Genomic DNA, 24320 nt, shown 5'->3' with positions numbered 1-24320 from the left:
ACGGACAGGCCGATACCGTCCGGCTGACTGTTAATCAGTGGGCCCCTTTAGTTACCAGTAAGAATATCACGTACGTATAGGTTTGTTCTTCTTTAAAAGCCAAGTATCGAAGCAGAAATCATAAAACCTGCGAATTAATCTAATCGCTGTAGTGATTTCCTTGTTAATTATTTACATCAATATAAGCTGATTCAGATAAGGTTTACTTTCTCTTTCTGTTATGTGGTCATTTGCATAGTAAAACAGACGTTTATCTGTGATTTACACGGGGCAGCCCACTTGAGTAAATGAGCCATTAGCAAGATGTTTTAAACAAGTATGTAAAGCTATAGGATACTAGCGTAGCCCGCGGCTCCGCCTGCCTCTATTTGATGCTTATAAGCTAAGTTTGCCATAGTCATCTGCTAATAAAATAAAGTACAAAAATTATATTAGTTAAGTTAGTTGCATGATAGACTTAGTCCTTTAATTTTAAGTTTTTCATTTGATATTCGCACGACAGAAAAGGCGTAATATGTAGAACAATTTTGTACCTACTTAAGACTACTATGTAACCATATTACTGCGAATAAACCATTTGTATTTGTGTACAACCGTAACTTATTTAATAGTAAATAAATTATCTAATTTCTACCGCATAATTTCTTTCACGCCCCGTGATATATGTCTACCTTAAAACTTGTAAGAGCGGCATAATTTTGAGGTTCAAAATCCATTAGGCGGCGCTTGCGCGGATATTAGGCGCGATTAATCAATCGACTAATTATTATGCAAATTTATAATCGCTATTGCGTGATATATTTGCATGATTATTTGTTGAAGAAATAACGGAGGATATAATCCCTACTTTATGAATGTATAGTCCGTTGTTATGTTTCAAAACATGAGTACCGTAAAATGGAGTGAGTAGGGTCAAAACTGAAATTCAAATAACATTTTATTTTTACATATGAAAATTGAATGGTGTATACAATAAGTGTTCCGGACGTTTGTATTTTAGTTTTTATTTTATTTTGGGTAGTTCCCCAACTAGCAAAATAGTCGTATAAGAATTGATTTACTCAGCCTGTAATCGTATAACAGCCGAGTTACGGTTGTTGAAACACCAATATATCGTATAATAGCGGTTAACTCGACTATTTAGCAATTTTCGCTAATTAGTGCTATAATCATGTCGTATAAACGTTTATAGCACTATCTTTTAGCACTTTTATTCCACCTTTTAATAAATACTGAGTTAGCGCTACTAAATCACTTTTATTCAGCATAATTGTTCTATTAAAATCATATAACAGCTATAGAATAGCTAATTGTCTGAATAAGGCGCTTTAATACAACTGTTACTCAATTCTCTTCTCTGTTGCTATAAAAGCTTATTAAAAGCAATCCAATAACCATTTGGCAACAATGCTGCTGTAACAGCGCGCTTATATCATAATTCGGGTAATGGGGTTCAAACCGCTGTTATAGGAGCTGAAGTGTATTTACAGGTTTTATTCAAAATGTATTCAGCTTAGAGTAATTTTAAAGAGTTTTGAACTACATTAACAGCACAAGTCAGCCATGTTGTCGTTTCAATATAGTCCGGTGGCCAACTGCATGAAACCCTACCTGATAAAAAAATAGAAAAATCCTACTCTGTAGGGGTAGCTGACTTTTAGTAGCATCAACTGCTCTTGGTCGGCCGCGGCTTAATTTGGCAAATTTTGCGCAAATGGCAAAATAGTGGCACAAAAATTCATCAAAAAAAAACCCCATCGTATAATAGAATTGAGGACAGCAAAACAAAAGTGGTCAGCTACATCCTGTGTTGGCAGGTTCCTGTGTCCTACCGAATTTGTGGTACAAAGTGACAGCTACAATTTACCTCATCAAAAAATAGAATGAAAAAAACTGATTGTAATACCTACATTAAATTTGTTGACGTATGTCTTGGTCGGTCTCACCTTAGCCTGGCAGCTTTTGCAGTGCGTCCGCATTAAAAAAAATGTCAATGGCAGCTATCCTACCATACAAGTGACATTCTATTTTTCGATGAGGTAAATTGTAGCTCACTTGGTACCACAAATTCGATCGGACACAGGAACCAGCCAACACAGGATGTAGCTGACCACTTTTGTTTTTTGATGAATATTTGTACCACTTTTTTGCCACTTGCGCAAAATTTGCCAAGTTAAGCCACGGCCGTCCAAGAGCAGTTGAAGCTGCTAAAAGTCAGCTACCCCTACAGAGTAGGATTTTTTTATTTTTTTATCAGGTAGGGTTTCATGCAGTCGGCCACCGGACTATAAATCCATAAACATGGCGACATCATGTGCTATAAGTGTAGCAGTAAACGCAGTTACTCGACTTATAGTCGAATTAATGAGATATAAGAGAAACTAGATCGTGTAAGCAAATTTTTACTTATTTTAATTAATATTTTTTTATTGGAATTTAAGAAAATAGACGGCCCATGAATATATATGAACCAGTGCCTTTGGTTTTATCAATAAAGTATTTTTCGCGCTAGGTTTTACTGTATTACGTGTACTTACAGACAGTAAAAACTTATGTACACAATCACGGTAAAAATAAATGTCATGGATGACAGTAGTAAAAAAATACTTAAGTACCTTTTTGTTTTATTAGACACGTGAAGACGATTAGGCCTCAAACATAATAAAATAATTGTAATATAATCGCTTACCTGAGATCGTTTTTAGCACATATTAGTTGAATAAAAGCATTTACTGCACTCTTACACATTTAAAATGCCGAGTAAAAGCAATTCGGCTACTTTTACGAAACCTTTTTACTGAGAAAAAGCAGTGCGGCTGCTTTTATAGAACACTTTCACTGAGTAATAATAAATTGCTAATGTTTATAGAACAAATAGTCGAATAAAAGCACTATCGTTGCTATTAAAACACTAGAAGCGCTTTTATCCACTTTTACTCAACTCTTGCAGCATCGATTTGCTTCTTATACAGCGCTTACTCGATTTTTATAACACTTTTAGTCTGTATAAGTGCGCCTTTTCGCGTTGAGTAAACGCTTACAGGACTTTTATTCGACTGTTTTTACACCTTTTATAGCACCAAAAAGCGAAAATAAAAACGTGCTCTCAACTTTTATAGCACATAGATTTGCTAGTTGGGTCCATTTCATAACTTTGACGATAAAGAGGAAAACCCACCTCACCCCGTAGTGCCTCGTATTTGGGGTGAGAGGGGTTTTCATACAAAGGTGATTTTGGAAGATTGTTGTATCGTTTTTTTTTATTATGCGTATTACTATAGCTCCATTTTAAATTGGAATACATTATTTTTGTAGCAGTAGCCTTGAAATCCCTTCTCACCCCCCTCTCAAACCTTTCATAACTCACCTCTCCCCGCGAAACCTACTCACCCCGTTTTACGGTACCTACCGTACCGTACCGTAGTGTGTAGCTACGTATAGTCATGTCTGAAAATATCGATACGGACTACGGACAAAGTGACAAAAATATATATACACGACCTTATTGCCCATATATTAAGGTAGTAGACCTACACTACCTTACATATTTGGCTCTCCTTATCCATAGTTTCAGACGTGACATGGACGTCACTGTACCTATTTAAATCCCTAATGAATGCTTGTTCTGGTCACGAGACGTAGATGGGTGTTTTTAGGGTTCCGTACCCAAAGGGTAAAAACGGGACCCTATTACTAAGACTCCGCTGTCCGTCCGTCCGTCCGTCCGTCCGTCCGTTCGTCTGTCACCAGGCTGTATCTCACGAACCGTGATAGCTAGACAGTTGAAATTTTCACAGATGATGTATTTCTGTTGCCGCTATAACAACAAATACTAAAAACATAATAAAACAAAAATTTAAGTGGGGCTCCCATACAACAAACGTGATTTTTGACCGAAATTAAGCAACGTCGGGCGGGGTCAGTACTTGGATGGGTGACCGTTTTTTTTTGCCGTTTTTTGCATTATGGTACGGAAGCCTTCGTGCGCGAGTCCGACTCGCACTTGCCTGTTTTTTTTTAGATTTTTGTACATTCATGTTTCATGTGTCCTTAATTTAATTCCCAGAAATTTTTGGTTATTCCTACTCAGACTTACGAGCACTGTGGATTCTACTAGAAGAGAATGTAATGGGAAATTGAAATACCGTAAAACGGGGTGAGTAGGTTTCGCGGGGAGAGGTGGGTTATGAATGGGAAGAGAAGGTTTGAGAGGGGGGTGAGAAGGGATTTTAAGGCTACTGCTACATAAATAATGCATTCCAATTTAAAATGGAGCTATAGTAATACTCATAAAAAAGAAAATCGATCCAATAATCTTCCAAAATCACCTTTGTATGAAAACCCCTCTCACCCCAAATACGAGGCACTACGGGGTGAGGTGGGTTTTCCTCTTTATCGTCAAAGTTATGAAATGGAACTACCCAAAATAAAATAGAAACTAAAATACAAACGTCCGGAACACTTATATACACCATTCAGTTTTCATATGTAAAAATAAAATGTTGTCGAGGTTTGAATTTCAGTTTTGACCCTAATCACCCCATTTTACGGTAACCAAAGATATCTAGGAATCCTATTTTTTTCCCTGTCATGCACTGTGTAAAATATTGTCGAGCCTATCATAATTTGCGGCTTCTGTCGGATGCTACCTACCTAGAAAGGAAGGACGATGTGATTTGAAACGATGCTCTTACCACCATCGTTAAACAGACAATTTACTGCATTTAAAATGATTGCGTTGTTCTGCGTACATCACAGCAACATAGCTGTGGTTAATATACATCAAATTGCGTAAAATATTTTCTATAGGGACTACCCCTTGTTAAATTTTTTCGACTTTTAATTAAGTTGTGTTGCTTGAGAGAAATAAATATGTATCTAACTTTCTTAGACTACTTTTTTTAAATTTAAGTGCTAATATACTTAGCAAAATGAAAAATGAAATAGAAATGTTTCTATTTTTTCAGATATTGGGCATAACGGACGAGGTGTCAAAATGCTGAAAAACGTTGGGCCCAGGGCCCATCCGACTAGTACGAGGTGAGAGCAGTCATAGCACAAAATACGTGTAATTTTGAGCTGAGGAATCGGTAGGATACTATTAGACAACAAATTGAATAATTTTATAAAAATATTTTAATTTGTGACATTTCAAATAGGAATACTACCTACTACTATCCGTAAGCCCTTAAGGGCCACTTGCATCATCCAGGGTTATCCATGCACTAACTAGGAGTTCACCGTTAACACAGGGTTAGGTAAATGGTACGGTTAACCCTGAGTTAGTGGCTAACCCTGGATGGCGCAAGTGGCCCTAAGAGATGGAAAATTCGACCCATGCCGCCATGGCTCGGGTAGCCGAGTTGTCTAAGCATCTGCCGCTGACGCTAGTACGATTCCAGCTCTGCGTCAGTACCCAGGCCCAGGGGCCTAGTTTTATTTCAGTTTATAATCGATAGAAATGCTCTGGTCGCTTTTCGGTGAAGGAAAACATCGTGCTGAGGAAACCGGACTAATCCCAATAAGGCCTAGTTTACCCTCTGGGTTGGAAGGTCAGATGGCAGTCGCTTTCGTAAAAACTAGTGTTTACGTCAATTCTTGAGATTAGTTGTCAAGCGGAACCCAGGCTCCCATGTGCCGTGGCAAAATGCCGGGATAACGCGAGGAAGAAGGAAGAAGGATATGGAGAAAGGTTTCACGTGAACTGGTATGCTTAGAATATGCTCCCGTTTTTAGGGTTCCGTACCCAAAGGGTAAAAACGGGACCCTATTAGATGCTAAGACTCCACTGCCAGGCTAACATGAGCCGTGGCAAAATGCCGGGATAACGCGAGGAAGAAGAAGAAGATGAAGGAAGATAAAAGCTCGACCCTGCATGTGTCTGTAGGTGTCATCATCATTAGACGTAAGCGGCCCTACATACATAGTTAGAAACATTGCCAAATTACGAGTAGCTAAAAGCACTCAGGCGGTAATCAGCCGGGTGTTAAGAATTAACGGCCGAGCTGTAAGCGAGCCGCATAAATTAACGCATTGCGAATTGATTACGAGATAACCAATGTGGTTGTGGTTGCAAACTAACCATGAAAAGTAGGAGTTTGTATCTACCGTGTAATCGACTAACCGACTACAAAAAAGGTGACTTTATTAATTTTACTATGTAGATAGGGTACTTTGGGATAACTTCGACAGCGGGATAATTTAGAAAATGGCTAATGTTTATAAACCAGAAGCACTCCATACTTTGACAATATTACTGTAACGCTTATACTTATCTCATACCAAGAGATCTTGCCTATTGTTGTTAGATATTTGACATTTTCATAATTACCCCGCTTAAGAAGTTACTTCAATACACCTTTTATGCCCCAATTTCTCGAAGACTGCTCGACAGATTTGTTTTATTTTTGTTTGGGTAGGTGGATTTACTTTATAGTTGCCCTCAATGTAATATAGTCAGGCTCTGACGATGAGATTATGGAAATTGAGTTGTTTCACTATAATGTACTATGGGTTTCTCCACCGAAAAATGACTGGTAAATAAATACTTAATGACACCTAATTAAAATTAGAATGTTTTAAGGTGTCTGTATATTTCTTAAGAGTTATTCATAACATTCAAACACTAAAGTATTTGAACAAATTAAATTATATCAGAAAAATATTTTAATTCGTTTTTATCAAGTAGAAACACTACTATATAAATTATAAACTGAAATAAATGTCATATACTAAGAAAAAGTGACCAAGGCCTCTAGTGCCCCAGGCTGGAATCGAACCAGCGTCCTCTGCTATCTGCTACGAATTAAAATATTTTTCTTAAATAATTTAATTTGTTCAAATACTTTAGTATTGATGGCAGCGCCATCTCTCTCGCTAACTCGGTATCACATGGGTGATCTAGTTAGAAGGTCCGAACCATATTGTTCTACCTTAGAGATGGCCAGGGGGCGCCATAAGCCTTCAGTAAGAAGTGCATATACTTGGAAAAATTTGACCTATGCCGCTGTGACCCGGTTGCCGAGTGGTTTAGGCAACTGCCGCGATAGCAGAGGACGCTGGTTCGATTCCGGCCTGGGGCACTAGGGGCCTTGGTCACTTTTTCTTAGTATATGACATTTATTTCAGTTTACATTCAAACATCTTAGAAACTACGATAATAATATAACTTTTTTTCAAATCTCTCTGATTTCCGATGATGGTGGTAGGCTCTCTGGACACCGGTAGGTATATATTTGTTATTAGGTAGCTTATCGAAAGAGCGAGCGAAGCGAAGCGAAGTTCTTACATTCGACTTGGATCACGCGGCTGGCTAGCGGCACGTCCCGGCATTTCGATGTTTTTAAGCTGAACTGTCAGAAGATAGTTTGATACTCAAGAACTAAAGTAAATTTATTCTAATTTAAAAGAAATTGGATAAACGTGTAGTCGAGGGCATTATATTTTAGTCATTAAATTATGAGCAGGCTCGATCAAGGGATTATTGAGGTAGAAGAGCTTAGAAGGCCAAAAAGCTGTTTGTGAGAGGTCTTGCTATTCTGGTCATTTTATTTGCTAAAAACATGGTCGAATTTAGTATCAAATGAAAGTGCTCGGTTTGCACTTTTATAATATCGTTTTTAAATTTACCATTTTGAAATAATTAGCAAGATAAAAATAAAATAATGTAAACACAATATAAGTATGTGACATTTAACAATATTTCAGCTTAGCACAGATACAGTTTATTTTAATCTCTATGATTTCTATACTTAAATCCAGGGGAGGGACAGTCGTATATAAAACACTTTATTCGAAAAAATAGCGACATCTATATTACTTAACGTTAAACTTTTTGTTTTAATATGGCTCCACTTTATTTCGTCAGAACGTCTTAAAACTCTTGTATCCAGGGCATGGATTCAAACAAAAAAACATCTGTTAGAACAGAGTATTTATGGCCATCGTTTCCATGGAGGCGATTGTCACAAAAAACAACTTTGTCAAATAAAACTCAAAATATTAAAACCGTACCGTATTTATTGTCTGTACTACGACATAATTCAGATAAATAAAAATACTTACGGTTTTAAATTGTTAAATGAAACAAAGTTTTCATACGCCATCATAGTTGCTGAGAACTTTATTACCAGAAATATCAGATAAAATCATGGCGGGTAGATTCACAACACAAGCGTGTAATTTTGTTTCGTGGTCAATTGTGTGTTATTCCAGCCGTGTATTATAGGTACCTACTTTATTTACATCCTGAAGCCTTTTTTCAAAGTGTTTTACGTTCGCAACATACTTAGACGGTATTTATGCCCCTCCTCCCCTGATATTGACGTTGATATTTCTGGTTAAGAATTACAGATGGCGCTTCAAATTGGATGCAAAAAAGTTCCACGAGAGGGCTATCTTTGTCCTATATATTAATTATATTATACATACTACTCTTTGCTTAAATATATCAGTTAAGGGCTCCACAGACCTTGCAATAAAACCACGTGATTTTTGATCCATTACCGCCTATAGTGCGACATAAAATAGTAGAAATAAAATAAAATGGACCTCAAAAATGTCCATACTAAATTGTTGCCATGTGTAAGCATTTAACGTAAAAAATGTGACAATTACGCAGAAAGTGGCGCCCTCATTTATTTTCTACTATTTTATGTCGCACTAGCTAAGTACGAGTACCTAAGTAGGCTCAGAGTAAATCACTAATAAGAAGGTGCAACAATGAACAAAGTCAATCGCAATCGCTCTATATAATTTTTGGTTAACCGCGAGTTCTCAGATCGGGGCGAAATACTAGTGAATAGTTTGGTACCATATATGAGGGTAATTGGCGAGATGAGCGTGACTGCGCGTAGTGCCCAGATAAGCTAATGGACGATTGTGCAAAACACAGTGCGCAGAGATAAAACAGCAACCTAGCAAAACAAATACGCACGAAAGAAAAGTTGACTAAAGAGTTCCACAGACCTTGCTACAAATCGCATGCGGTTTTTGATATATTGTTGACTAAGCTCATTAAGTACATACCTAGGTGCAATGAATTAAATCGATCGATCAAACACAGCAATGTATTAAAATCACTTCAGAAGGTCAAGCACTTAATATTGATTATAATGTTCTCTTTCATCTCGTTCAGGAAAGATAATATTACTATATTTTATGCTTGAGATGGTATTGAACGTTAATGAACTTTGCTTGTAAACTTGACTAATAAGTAGATATGGTATGGTCTAAGAGCTAGCCACGGCAATAGGTATGCAATTTATAGAGCAACGAAATCCCTTTAGTTAGTATGCCATACTATCATTATTAATTAATCCGGGCGCCTGGCAGCTGTCTAGCGGTGGGTGTGGGAGTGGATGGGCAACAAAGTGGTTGTAAAATCAATTGAAGGTGTGCAATTTATAGAGCTCTGTGTTTGGTGTGATATAATAGCTAATTATGTATATAATTCAAATGTAACAATGCCAGGTGTTTTATTTGGGGGAAAAGTAGTGCCAGGCGATGAAAATACACAATCACTTGTGCGCCTGCAGGAAGTACTCACAATTGCTTTACGCATAGATTGTGAGTCAAGTGCAATTTGCTCGTGATCTTCCTGCAGGCGTACAAGTGATTGTGTATTTTCATCGCCTGGCAATACTTTTCCCCCAAATAAAACACCTGGCATAGTTATATTTGAATTAAATACATAATTAGCTATATCACACCAAACACAGAGCTCTATAAATTGCACACCTTCAATTGATTTTACAACCACTTTGTTGCCCATCCACTCCCACACCCACCGCTAGACAGCTGCCAGGCGCCCAGATTAATTAATAATGATAGTATGGCATACTAACTAGAGGGATTTCGTTACTCTATAAATTGCATACCTATTTCCGTGGCTAGCTCTCCCTCTAGTAGCAACGGTCCGTTAACTTGAAAATGAAAATGTTCAGAGGCCCCGTTGACTAAGTTGTAAAAGCGATAGTTAGGTACAATAAAACCAAAAAAAAAAAAACACCATTACATCAGTATTTATTATGGAGTTACGGGAATCTGTACCTATAGCTAATTTCAATTGCATATATTATTTTAATTAAAATACCCTGCCATGAAAATGCTACGAGATTGTCTATGTGTAATAATTATAGGGATAACAATTAGTCCGACGATATACAGTGCTAAAAAAATGAGTTCATTTTAGACAAGATGAAAAATGTGTCATTGTATGATTCTTTCGTGGTATTGTGTCACTTTCATTCATATTTGAGTAAGTACCTACTCGTACTGCTAGTTTTATGCTGACTGCGACTCAGAGATCCGTAAGGCGCAGTTTTTGTGGGCGCGTGCACTGGACCGACCAAGAAAATGGATGCCGAGATCGCATGTAGTGTAATGTAAACTAGTTAATCTATTTCTAGATCGTAGTTAATAAGAAGATTATAATTATTTCTCGTTAGAAGTATCTATGGTATACGTACAGAATACAGCTCGCGGTGCAGTTTTAGCTATATTGTATTTAAGTGAGTATGTATACATAGATACACTCAGGGCGAAAAAGACCGGTCTCCTTGAATAAAATCATAAGTAGGTACAATGTGAATCTCTGTTTTTACTACTGTTTCGTAAGTCCTTAATTCCTTCTTATAAGTTTCATATTCAATTCTTTAGGTACAAAATTGTACACATTGCTGCTATTTATTTAGATTTTTTACACTTAACAAGTCTCTGATAAACTTAGATATGTTTTAAAGTTCCCTCTAGTACATTTTATTAAGGAACCACCTCTAATTTTCAGATGGTGACGATGGACAGTGACAGCGTGCGCCTCGGCGGGTTCCGTCTGGGCGCGCGTGAGGAGCCCGAGCGGCGCCCGCGCACGCCCTCCGTGTCCTCCCTCTCCCTCTACAAGCAGAAGATCGACGCGCTCTTCGACGACTCGCGCTCCGTCGCCAGCCTCCCGCAGTACGCGCCCGGCACCCACCTCACCGACACCAAGGTAACATTCTAAACTAAAACTCACTTAACAAAATTAACTTCATTAACCTCACTTATTAGCGTTTTAGAATGTATACTGTTTATGAATATGCCAGCTCATTTTTAACGTTTCTATTGCAGGCAACGAGAGACGGTAACGATGAAAGCTATTGCCAGAATAAAATCAACAAGATTAACAACACGGTTCAGGATCGAATAGAGAGGATGTTTGCGGATATGGCGGGCGAGTCCAGGCAGTCGATCGAGAGTATCGGCGTGCACGTGTTCAGTGTGCACTACCTGGGCTCTACTCCTCTTCAGAGCAAGGTCACCAGTCTCTCCGGCCTCCAAACACCACTCAAAGACCTATACTTCGCCTACAGAAGAAACTACCGCCATAAAAGTAACCTCACAGGAAGACTAGAAATCTCAAAAAGTGGCCTCAAGGTCAGATATAAAGGAGAAAAAGGTGACTTAGAACAGTTGAACCCGTTCCCTACGATAGCAGTATGGTCTGCCGTCAAATTCGTCGTACAACCATCTGAGAAGGAGAACCACGACTTAAGCTATGCTTTCTTACCTCTAATCACTGATCCAGACAATATTGATCGTCACGCGTTGTTCAAAACTTTGGAAATACCAGACAAAAAATACATCCTCTCCCACAACGAAAATTCGCATTCACCCCTTTTCGCTGTTGTGATGAGGAAGATCGGAGTCGCCAAGCAATTGGAGTGTCATGGGTTTGTATGTCAGACGTCCGAGGACGCTATCGTGATAGCGGCCACGCTATACAAATCTCTGATGTCACACATGAGCCGGCAGGGTCACAGCGGTGATATGAAGAAGCTAAGAAATCGAAACGGAGTTAGCTGTATGAGCGTAACGAGTAGTATAACACAAAATGATATGCCCATAAGACCACCGCGGAAGAAACGAAGTACATCTTCTTTAAGTGGTGACAGTGATCGACCCGATGGATTCTCAGCCAGTGAGTCTTTCCACGAAAGACCTAAACTGGAACGGACTAGAAGAATTTTAGCTGCAGAAGGGTACCGTCTGCCGTCACCACCACCCTCAATTTCCCCCGCCGAACCTAAAAGAATAACTGTCGAAGAGGTCAAAGCCAAATTAGATTCCATAAAGCACGACACAAGCGGAAGCGATACGCAAGAATCAAAGAAATCGATGGCAAAAGATTCGCTAAGTCCTACTATTAACGCTAAGATCTCGAATCCTCTACCTCTTCAAAGCAGCAGCGAGTCTTCAGTTCGGAGTAAAGTTTCTGAAAAGATTGAACTATTTAGACAGTTGGAGAAACGAAAAAACCTCCCGAGACCACCGACTTTACCCCCTCCTATTCCAACGAAACCACATGAATCGCCTGATCATTCAAAAGAAACTCTCAGGAGAAGTCACAGTGGCAGAAAGTCTCTCAATGAATCAGGTGATATTCTGACGAAGGTGGCGATACCCCGCTCTGGCAGTTTTCTCAACGCCGGTGGACTGACCAGATATAAATCTATTGGACACAGGTATGTACACTACTTATTAATTGCAATGTAATTATAATTTAACGCCTCATAGGCGATACTACCTTTTCCCTGATATCTCAAGTTAACACGCAGTTAAAAATTTTCACTTGATGGTTAAAGCACCGAGGCGTTGGCAGCAGAACGCGCTCAGTGAAGTGTTTCAGCATCTTGCATGTTCGTAATTGTGCTAATGCAACCGCGTCCGCTACATTCCTCTGGTCCAGTATAACACCTGAGGAATTTTTTATCAATCTCAACTATTACAACCGAGCCAGTTGCATACTCATTTTGTACCCATGACAGTGGTAAATGGTATAACTAACTAGTCGGTTACAAGTATGGTAATTATTGTAATGTAACGTATTCTTGTTTGCATTTTCCAGAAACAACGGGAAAAAGGGAGGCGGTTCCCCACTAGGGTTCAACGAACTTTTCAATGAATTCAAGGTTCAAGAGAATTTACACTCGATGGATGAAATATTGAATGCCATAATAGACGCCGAGGGCATGTCCTTCAACGATCTGAAACCGATATATAAAGAATTTCTTTTAAAATTAGCCGTTACCCTTACGAAGGATGAAATATTCCAACACAGTAAAGCTATTATGAAGAAACAGAAAAAGAAAATTTTAAGAAGAAACAGTATATTCCAAACTAAGAGGCGAAAGATATTCAAAGGAGCTAGTGGTTTGCGCATGGTATTCAGGATGCCTTTCGGTAAAGAGTTGCCAAAAATAGAAAAGACCAACCATAAAATCGGTTCGTTTGATTTACAAACCGTAGCTAACAAAGAACCTATATCGGAAAGCTCAGTGTCAACGTCAAGTTACGATTTGAGGCAGTTTCGTCCGAAGGAGCCACCAATACCGCCACCGAAGCGGCAAACTATGAGACAACGGAAGCGTACCGATAAGGTCGTGCATGTGTCCAAACGAAATGGAAAGGTTTCGAGACCTGGAGAAAGGACATCCACTTCAGAAGATTCAGATTTTTTGACATTGAGTAACCGTCTTGGTTGTCAAAACCGGAACAGTTCAAGTGGATACGTATCATGCTCAGAATGCGAATCAGAAAGCTGCATAGATCGTTGCTACTGCTCACTGAAAGAGGACAGCAAGGCAAAATGCTACTGCTACGAAGGAGGTGTTAAGAGAGATTCGTCCAAAACGAGGCTTCTTAGTAAAAGCAAAAACTGCAAAGACTGTTCCAAGTGAGTAATCGTACATTTATATTTTAATAACCTAGTCATTATTTGACGAATGAGTTTGCAAACTTAACATACCTAAGTAGAAAAATTTCTCCACTTTCGTCTGTGTTCGTTTAACATTTCAGTTAACTCTAATAGAGGCGCATCTGCGCGAAGTGATTGTGCGAGCTTAATTACATTTTCCGTCTTGGACGTATCACCGGATTCTGCGCCTTGTTTATTATTGATTATGATTCATTATTTATAACTGGCGTTGGCGTAGAAATGAAATGTGTGTGCTGATTATCAGAGCGTAGCACGTCCGCGGCCTGCGTCGCCTCATGATTAACTGAACCAAATTAGAATTATTTACAGTTGACTATGAATTCTTAATCTCCTAATAGATAGAAACGTATTGATTCCAAAATTTTGTGCGTTTTTCCGATCGAGTGATTACTAGATGTAATATGTGTCTTAGATCTCAGGTATTTTGATTAGACGCGAAGTTGCTGGATTATTGCGTTACGTGACTTGGAGCTATTCATTTCGGAACTTAGAACATTGTTCTAAATTATAATTGCTAAGTTAACCTGTCAATTGCTATACTACGCATAGTACCTACAAAATATCTAAGAATTTTCTTGACATTGTTAGAATTACAAAATTATCCTGTGATATTAAGGTAACAATTTCATCATAAAAACTAAACGTGGACCGAATTAGGTACCTATGCATTCACAGTCAGGCTTTTAAATCTCGCTAAGTTTAGTATCATTATCATTAGTTAATACATAGTTGGTCTATCTTACTTCAACGTACCATCACGCTCCACGATTGTTGAGCCATTTAGGGTCCTAGCTAAAGTGCTTGTTCAATATTTTCACTATGAATGTCCAATTTATCGAAAACCCTATATGTCAACCACGGAGCGTGACTGTATATTCTATTCAGATATCCTTCTAACAGAAGCGCCAATTGTGGCTTCCGTGACTTCATTATTATGCTCGTTAATTTGTCACTTATCACAGATCTGTTTCCAAAGTATAACTAAAGCGTTGCTTTGGGTACCCCTTTTAGGCCTTTTAGTTAGAAATAATATTTAATACCTATGATATTGATTCCAGGGACGTTTACGACGGCGACTTCAGCTATTGCTCGTGCGACTCCGAGTCGTGTGCCGACAGCAATAAGTGCTACTGCGCGATCGAGTACCAGCGCGAACGCTACGCCTCCTACCAGACCAAGTCCAGGTAACACATGTTTTCTTGACAGCATTAAAATAACCTAAGGATGGTTAAGTTTCTCTAAATATACATCTTTTATGAAAAACGTATATTTTATATCTGAACATAAGACGTTTCCTTCTTGTTTCGCCAACGCACTTGCTTTTTCGGTATTTCCTACTAAACACAGTTCCGTTAAAATTTGTAAATTTGGCATGCGGTTGCCAGATAGGTGTCAGAGTGGTCTTGGTCCTCAGTGATTGTTATAATTAAATGATCGTGGTCAGACTGATCAGTTTGGTTGCTTGTTCGCTTCCTTTTTTTGATCAGAACGGTTTGAGTAATATCTATGTACTGTGTGTTTTGCTCACTCCGTCCGCGCGCACACTGTTGCGTTCTTCATCTTCATGATCATGAGGGAGGAGAGCTTGTTGTTTCTAACTACTTTTTTTGCTTGGTCGTACAATTTGCCGGTGATTAAGGTGTGTTCAAATTGTTTTTGTTTCAGATCGAGCGTCACGTCCAAATCACGCCGTTCAGAGCGCAGCCGGCGCGCTCGTAGCTCGGACAGCCTGGCGCTCGACTACGAGCTGCTGCTGCAGAACAAGGCCCGCGACACACGGCCCGCCTCGCGCAACCTGCAGCGCCTCACAGGTACCGCACCTCACAGTAGATAACATGTTGAAGGCATCTGCTTTGAGCACAGCTGGCGTTCGGCACTCGAATACCCAGCGTCTGCCTCAACAGGATATTGTACAGCTTAATTCTTCTAATCTCACTTCTATCGATCGGTCGATATCGGTAACTACGAGTATAAATTTAAATTCCCAACCTCTACTTCAAATGATATATTCTGGTTCCAGTGCGAAGCACCGGCGCCGGCTCCCAAGACGCCCTCAGCGTGAAGAAGTCCGCCGAGATGGCGGCGCTGTTCGCCGACGTGCGGCTCTCGCAGCGCACGGACGTGCGCTCGCTGCTGGGCGGGTCGCGGCGCGCGCGGGCGCCGCCGCTGCCGCCCGCGCCGGCGCCGGCGCCCGTGTCCGCGCATGCGCCGTCGCGCGCGCCGCTCGCGCGCATGTTCGACCGCCCGCTCAGCAGGAACGCGAGCCTCGAGGACACGCTCGGATATTTGCCATGATTGAGGGGGCGGAGGGTCAGGATGGTTTGTCGGTTGGCCGTCATTATGGAATAGGTGCGGTATTTTACGAAAGCTCTAGGCGTGGAACTGGTCTTTTTAGTGGGGCATCCGTTGAGTAAGTATCACAATGCTTAAGTTTTTTCAGAGATCCCGGGGTGATTTGATTGGGTGTTTGTCCCGTGACCGAGTGATATCTAGCAATCACCGACTAGTACCTAATGATCAAAATTAAACCCGAAAGATACTTATTTTTAATCACAATCAGGGGTTTTTGTAATGATTTTAGCGGATGCCCCGCTTTCAAAGATACGGAAGTTAAATTATTTTAAATCAACACTGTTTTAATCTACTTTATGTGTTCAGTATCTTTCAAATTCATTATAGCTTCCAATGAATTGTGTTGTATAGTTGATAAAACGTTTTATATAGTTGGTACAATTCTTGATACAGCAACCAGCGGTTAGGAATGTATTAAGTTTCTCAAAATGGCCAGGCGCTTAAATAAATAAAAACTTTAAGTAATAGAAACAAGGTGTCTCTGGTAATTAAATTGTTTAGTAAATGTGTATAAGGTTTGTTTCTGTGGCCGTTTATTTATATATTACCTACATATATGTGATTGACGTGTACTTGAATTGTACCAAATGTTATCAAAAAATTCAGTTCGTCTTAACTAAATAAGTTAGTAGGTACCTAAGAAGCCCTCTCCGAAGCTGTGAGTGCTTGTTGAATTGAATGTAAACTTTTATCAAAATGTGATTTAATATAATGAGATCTGTACCTACAGATAGCAATAAATATGTAACAAGAATAATATGCTCAAATCAATCAGCAAAAGTTCTTCGCAATATCATTGACCGTGACTTTTCTGCTGGTTGTACCAGAACTTCAAAACTATCTCATGCATATACCACCTTATTATATAAATAAGGATTTTAAGTATATCGATTAAGTGAATAGAACTATGTATGCAGTTATTTATTGTTGAAAATAACCTTATTATACATAGACGAAATATTTTTGAGTCAAGTTACTTATCTATAATCTTACCACGGGTGATGTGTAATATTTTTTCAAAAATAAGGTACACTTTTGTGTGCTTTCTTATGAATTAATTTAAAGTCAAGTTTTTAAGTATTTATGACGAGACTTCCTGAATAAATCGGAAAATCAAAGGAAAAATCAAATCAATCTACTTCAAAGCCAATTGCTATCGGAAAAAAATACTAATGTTTTAATGACTTAAATCAACAAAACCGGTTAAATTGGCGTAAATGGATAGAATACACGAAGAAAAGTTAATATGAGGCCCTAACACAATCATATGAAGACGCTATGTGTTTTTTCATTCTGTCTTGGATTTAGAACGTCACTTTAGTAAATAAATAGACATTTTTTTTATACGGATAATACTTGTAAAAATATTTCATGTTAACAACTAAGCTTAGTTTTATGCCTTGGCCAAATAAAAAATGCTCGGAGCGAACTAGCGAACAGTTGGCGTCGCATCGGTTACATACAAATGTAAAAAATGTACATATGTTGTCGTAGCTGCAAGCATCAGCGTCAAGCGAATTATCTCGGAGCGTTTTTTCTTGGCCCTCAGGTTAACGTTAGCGGCTCCTTTATATTGATCCTAAGGTTGGTTAAGCTCCTACACCAACCTTGGGGGCAATGTTGGCAGCGTTTGCTAAACGTTGGAAGGGGCCGATAGGCGGTCGTGCATTTTTTACTATGTAACTGTGCAATTTTGGTGCAATATTTACTACTCGTATGATAAGTGCTGGCTCACTCGCCACATGCAATATTATGAATTTATGATGTAAATAATTTGTTTACTGAGTTTATTAATAAATCTTACTATTGAATGTGTATTTATTTTTTCACGTAAACCCGATTTTCTGTCCACTTTGATAGCACAAAATGCAACATATTGTAGACGTAGGTTTGACAGTAAAACTAGATGGCGTTTGAATGGTCTTGTTACTCGCCTAATTTAGCTAAGCTTTTATGATCGGCATCTAGGTTCCATTAATTCACTAATAGCTTTTTACGCTCAATCTAGTCAAACTACTTTTAAATTAGACCTTTTAATCGAGGGAAGTTGCAGCATACTAACATACATGATCGACCGTTTAGGGCTGTTATTTGGGGCATAAGGTGTGCCTAACTAGCATAGCTCTGCCTACTTAATTAGGACTTAGACCGAATAGATAATTAAACTACTAAAATATGTGAAGTTGTAAAATTTCTATTTCGTCAGGAATTCTTGAGGCATGGCCCTTCCTAGAACTGCTTATAAAGCATATACTTATTATGAATGAAACAGTTTTACGTGTAGCGTTCCACACTAGGTTCAGAGACACTCATGGAATCAGTTCTGTTCTGTGATTTTGCCACACTTCTACCTGTGAATGCGTTTGACGCATTTCTATCTGAATACTTAATATAGTTATGATGGCTGTCAATAGAACTTGGCTGACTGATAACTTGTGGCATAATTTGTAGGTAAGCTAGTTCCTTCTAGTTTGTGACCGATGATTTCTATACATTTATTTTTCTACTTTAACACAAACAAAAATAAATGGATGAAACATGTCACCCATTTGAAGGATGCTTCTATTTTAGACTGCAAGCATTGATAAGTACCTAAGTTAGCAAATCAGATGTATAAAAAACCATCACTTTATCACAAGTAAAAGGTAACCAATGTACAACTTTAAGTTTGTGCTTGTGTATGAATGTAATTCGTTCATAAAATGGGGGCCAAGTGCCCGTCGACTGTACAAACAAAGACTTGTCGGCGCGCCTAACCTTGCACCTTACCCGTTGTTGACGGCGATCTGAGCCAAATTTTTATCTGTAGGTTTTTAAGGTTTAATATGTTTATTTCTTTCTTTGTTTTTATCAATAAAGTATTTAACTTCATAATGCATGCATTTTTACAGCTGGGTGTAAATGTTAGATCTTGCGCCATAGTTACCCAAAGGATCAAAGAAAGGCGGCCTCTACATTGGATTCGGATGCGCACACCACTATCGTGTGGATCAGTCTAATCATTCTGTTAAACGCGTGAATGAATTAAAACATACATGGAATTAACTTTATTTATTAATATTTTACAATCATTAAATGTATGGACGGGTCAGATAAACAAGTGATGTGAAGTCACTGGAACAATATAGTCTTCTATCTTATGCTTACTTTAACACGAATACATATATTACAATACAATAATTAACAAGTTGAGATGATATCTCAGTCGTCCAACGTGTCGAGTGATATCAAATTAACCTATGCGCGCTAAATGTTTGGAGGATTTCAGATTATTAAAAAATAAATAAAGTTCACGTTCTCCTTAGGTGCTTAGGTTATTGTGATATGCATGGACACAAATGGGTTAGGTTAAATCATAGTTTCTGTATGTCAAAGGTAAAGAAGAGCATCGTGTGTTTGCCTCATTTACTCTGCATGCAAGAATTGCATTGCAAGAGACTGTTAATTATGGGCTCACATTTATTGTATATTTTAAATGCAACTGAGGTTTTCCTAACTGCAATTTCACCGTTTTAATATATCGGCATATGAAATGCTGTAAAATTATCGAGCACACTGGAAAAACAATCTACCCTTTTTTACCTTAGAATACACTTAACATTAAACCTTGGTGTTTTAGTATAACTACGCCTTTACACGTCAGGCAGGTCTCTTTTAAACGTTTTCGTGATTTTACTAAACATTTCTGGAGGACTATCTACATATACTCTGTATCTTTAGATATTTAAATAAAAGTAAACAAATAATTTGTAGACTTTCGGGTAGTTAAAAAATTTATTGGTTAACCAACCAAATACAAAACCGCTTGGAGATGTCACTGAACGACCTAACTTTAACCTACATTATTTGATCATGTAATGTTTTCATCTACCCTCAACTGGCTTAAGGAGCCATTTGAGGGTAGATTTCGTTTACTTTTATTTAAATACCTAAAGATAGACTATAAGTGAGAATGTTATTAAAAAAACGCCAATATAAACTGAAATAGAATAATGTGACTGTTCGTTCCTTCAATTTATCTTTCGATTGGAGTTTGTTAATAAACAATTTTGTCTTCTTCATATTGACTACGGACCCTGGTCGGCCAAGTTTAGCTTTATAATGCCACACATGCATTTTTATAAGGTACATTCCATAGTTTCAATATATTGATTTTTATCACATTTAGTCAAATTTTGTAAATAAACTATTTAAAATCAAAATTTGATATCGATTACAAAATCATGCTAAAAATCTCATATAATTAATGCAAAATTTGATAATGACGATATGTTTAGCGATTGGTTGTTTACTATATAAATGTATTTAAAACTAACTAATAATTGTTATTTATATACAGGAAATATATTATCATTATTATTGTTTTAGTTGTAGCACCAACACATTTTTAGAATTTCACTCATTAAACATTGATAAAAGTTACAAATCATTATGATGCAACTTTCGGTAAGTATTGTAATATGGTGCGGCTGAGTATATTTATAAATATTATTTCGACTGCATATCATCCACGAACAATAATTTTTAAAATGACTAAAACAACTTCTAAATAGGTACACGATTTGTGCCTGCCAGTCTTTGACGGATGATCCTATCGAAGTTTTTCTTTAAAGCTGCCTTTCTAATATTATATATTTAGAACTACATGACGAAATACCCTAAAAAAAGATGTACGAGTTTGTCTTCTGCTTGAGAAGGCTACTCCCACATCTTTTTATAGAGTCTAGGTAAATTTAACAACATCTAGAGGCCGCTTAGCTAAACTCGATAAAATCCACCGTCAATTCAACTGCACAATACAGTAAATTAACAATAAACAATAATTAAATCTCATTTATTTCCTCAGGTCATAAAAGCACGCTATTCTATTATGGCATTTCAGTAAGGTCTGACTGTCCCGAGGCGGCCGCGCGGGATGGGCTCCGCGTAGCTGTGGCGGAACTTCGCGGGCTGCTGCCGGTCCGACAGGTCGCGGTAATCTCTGTAGTCCCTCTCATAGTAGCGGTCCCTGTCGCCCTCCGCGTACGACTGCCTCTGGTCGTCTAGCAGCCGCGAGCGGCTGAATGCCCTTTGCCTGTCACTCCAGTCTCTCCTCCTGTCTTCGATCACTGGCTCAATTATTTCATCCTCGTCTATACGCCGATCTAGTTCTCTTCTCTCCCTGTATCTTTCAAAGTCCTCCCTATGCGGCTTTGGTTCGATTCTGTCCAGATAATCCTCCGCCCCGTACTCGAATCGTTTGACATCTTCGCGTTTACGGCTGACGCGTGGGAGTCTCTCCACTTCTCTGTGTGTTATATCCCTGTCTATGTCGTGCATCCGATCCGGATCTTTGAACCGCTCTGGCTCTCTGTGAGAACGCTCCAAATCCCGGTGAGAACGATCAGGTTCTCGCCGAGAGCTCAATTCTCTGTGGCGCTCCTGCTGCCGCTCGTCTCTATGTTCTTCCTCGGGGGAAGAAGTCGAGCGACTATTTCTTTCCAGCATGCTCCTCCTGATAGCCATGTGCTGCTCTAGTTCCCTGTTGAACCTTTCCCTTTCTAGGTTCTTGAATTTTTCTTTAGCGACTTGGAACCGGTCTTTTGGGGAGGCTTCGGCGAGTTTTAGACTTCCTTCGCTAGCGCCCCTTGTTAGTTTACCGAACCGGCGATCTTCTATTCGGTCTATACTGCGATTAGACGGTTTAGTTTCTGCGGCGTACCGCCGTCTGTAGCTTGGTGCGTCGTCGTATTTCTCTTGTTTTTCTTTGACACGTTCAAGAGACTCGTGGCGATGGTGGCGATCGAAGCCGGCCTGTTCACGGAAGGGCGCCAGTGAGTCACGGAACTGGTCGGTGAAGTCGTCGTTGAAGCCGCGGTCGTATCGGCGCGGGGACAGCGCGCGGCGCGGGGGTGACGCGCGGCGAGGCGGCGACGCACGGCGAGGCGACGCCGCACGACGAGGCGACGCCGCGCGACGAGGCGACGCCGCACGACGAGGCGACGCCGCGCGACGCGGAGATGCTGCATGACGAGGAGACGCGGCGCGGCGAGGAGACGCGTCGAATGCCTCATGCATCATGTAAGCCGTGCTCTCCGCCCAATCTTCCTCTGGAAAACAAAAGATAATATTTTTGATTTGAGAGAATCTTTTTATGGGGTGCCGCAAGGAAGCATTTTAGGGCCCCTGCTCTTTATTATCTATATAAATGACCTTCCCAAAATTACTAAATATCCAATGGTTCTCTTTGCGAATGATAGCACCGCTATTTTCACTGGTACAAGTTTGAATAATTATGACATTGATATTAATTTCGAAATGAGTAATGCTTTGCACGGGCGTAGCCAGGGGGGGGTTTGGGGGTTCAAACTCCCCCCGAAAAGTTCAGAATATTAACATTCATAGAATAAAAATAAGAACAGGCGTGCGGCATATTTCATTGATTACTAACTATTACCTATAGTATACGGTGGTTTGGATTTTGGATTTCTCCGCCATCGTCGATTATCGGATCGCATCAATTACTTTCTAAGATATGACAAAGGCGACATTCGGGTGGCTACTGCAGCAGCATTACTCTGTTGCTACGTTACTGCTGCAGCACTGTCAATTTTCGTGATAAAATGATGTGACTGATTTCCATACTAAAAGTAAAAATGTACAACTGTCTATCAAATTGCGTTTTTTATATCAAAAAATTTTCGCGCTCGCTTCGCTCGCGTTTTCAATTACTTTCTATTAAGATATGACAAAGGTGACTTTCGGGTGACGACTGCAGCAGCATTACTCTGTTGCTACGTTACTGCTGCAGCACTGTCAATTTTCGTGCTCGTTTTCAAATACATTCTAAGATATGGCGACTACAGCAGCATTAGGTACTCTGTTGCAAAGTTACTGCTGCGGCACTGTCAATTTTCGTGATAAAATGATGTGACTGATTTCCATTCTCAGCTGTAATGCGGCAATGAACGTCACTCAATTTACCAAAAAAATTCAATGTAATCTTGATGACCCTAGGGAGAGGGGGCACCATGGTCTAGAAATGCTTACGGCATCAAAATATCTTAATCCGGCACTGGTCGTTTGCAGAGTCAAACGATTTGGGACTCGCATTTTATACACATTTCCATGCCTTCCCGAAAAAAATCGGATCATTCGCGAAAGTCTCGCAACGCATTGAGGTTACAAACGGCACGCGGTCTTCCTCAGGAGTCTGAAGAAGACCACGGTGAGTGGCGCTCTAGCCAGGCAGGCCGCTTCGCTTTCGCTCGCGTGCGTATACCTTACTGTATCGTCCGATATACACCTACTCTGTCGTTAAAATCACGTGTAAAATTATAATAAGGGCGAAAAAAACTATTGATTTTGGAGTGTAGTTTTATTTAGTGGTACCTAAAATATTTTATCTGGACTACTGTCCTCTGGGTCATTCCATGTGATTTCAACAAATTTGAATTAAAAAGTGTGCCGCATGATTTTTGATTTGAATAAAAAAAATTGAGGATATATTTCATGGTGGCAGAAGTGCTGAACCATCACCAGTTTTTTTTTTATCTTTTATTTTCCAAGTTATGCCCATTCGAAGTTAACAGTGGGGTTAAATTCCTGCTTGTACAAAATCAGACCTAACTTTTTTTCTATAAAAGGTAACGAAATAATTATTACTTTTTTTGATTAGGTAAGAAATGTGGATATTATACTGTATGACAAAATGTATCTGAATTAACTACAAAAAAAATGGTGACCACCCGAAGTGTACACCTAATTGGTCAATTATTGCAATTTTAAATTGGTTCCTGTGCCAACCCTGGTGCATATCAAATATTACTTTTTTCTGGAATATAAAGTACTTGCCGTGTTCATCTTGTAAAATAAATATAATTGTGTTAGATCAATTACTTCTAATAGAAAAATATAAGTGAAAAATTGAGAAATTCGAAAAATGCTCGTATTTGACTCTAAAAAAATCCATGTGGAAGAGAAAATAAAAATTTGATTGTAGTCCGAAAATATAGCTGATAATTTCGTTAATTAGATTTAGAAAAGAAAGTTTTGTTATTTTGCCTATTTTTTGAAATATGATTTTTTTAACATGCTACTTTTTACAACTATCGATACAAAATGTTTTATGTTATAAATTAATAAAAATGGGACGGTAATTGGTCATACGGATATTATTTACGTTTTTTATGTTCAAATAATTTTTTTGACATGACAATAATTTCATTTGTAAATT

The 24320-nt window shown here is 38.9% G+C and overlaps 2 protein-coding genes across 5 annotated transcripts in view; one reads left to right on the top strand and one right to left on the bottom strand.

Moving 5' to 3' along the window:
- LOC134800166 (uncharacterized) overlaps positions 1-17916 on the top strand; it is a 55925-nt gene extending 38009 nt beyond the window's left edge. The window contains exons 2-8 of the mRNA XM_063772641.1: positions 4968-5040; positions 10787-10987; positions 11107-12500; positions 12884-13711; positions 14812-14937; positions 15419-15564; positions 15774-17916. Of these exons, the coding sequence (XP_063628711.1) occupies positions 10787-10987; positions 11107-12500; positions 12884-13711; positions 14812-14937; positions 15419-15564; positions 15774-16048 (2970 nt within the window). The 5' untranslated portion in view covers positions 4968-5040 and the 3' untranslated portion in view covers positions 16049-17916. The remainder of the gene's footprint in view (positions 1-4967; positions 5041-10786; positions 10988-11106; positions 12501-12883; positions 13712-14811; positions 14938-15418; positions 15565-15773) is intronic.
- Positions 17917-19141: 1225 nt separating this feature from the next.
- LOC134800174 (zinc finger CCCH domain-containing protein 13) overlaps positions 19142-24320 on the bottom strand; it is a 129414-nt gene continuing 124235 nt past the window's right edge. For all 4 annotated transcript variants that reach the window (XM_063772653.1, XM_063772656.1, XM_063772654.1 and 1 more), the window contains exon 8: positions 19142-22194. In XM_063772653.1, coding sequence (XP_063628723.1) covers positions 20984-22194 — 1211 coding nt within the window. In that variant the 3' untranslated portion in view covers positions 19142-20983. The remainder of the gene's footprint in view (positions 22195-24320) is intronic.

The sequence above is a fragment of the Cydia splendana genome, chromosome 19, assembly GCF_910591565.1.
Source record: "Cydia splendana chromosome 19, ilCydSple1.2, whole genome shotgun sequence".
NCBI classification, from domain to species: Eukaryota; Metazoa; Arthropoda; class Insecta; order Lepidoptera; family Tortricidae; genus Cydia; species Cydia splendana.
The sequence above is the reverse complement of the archived record's forward strand: the minus strand, read 5'-3'. Positions and strand labels throughout refer to the sequence as shown.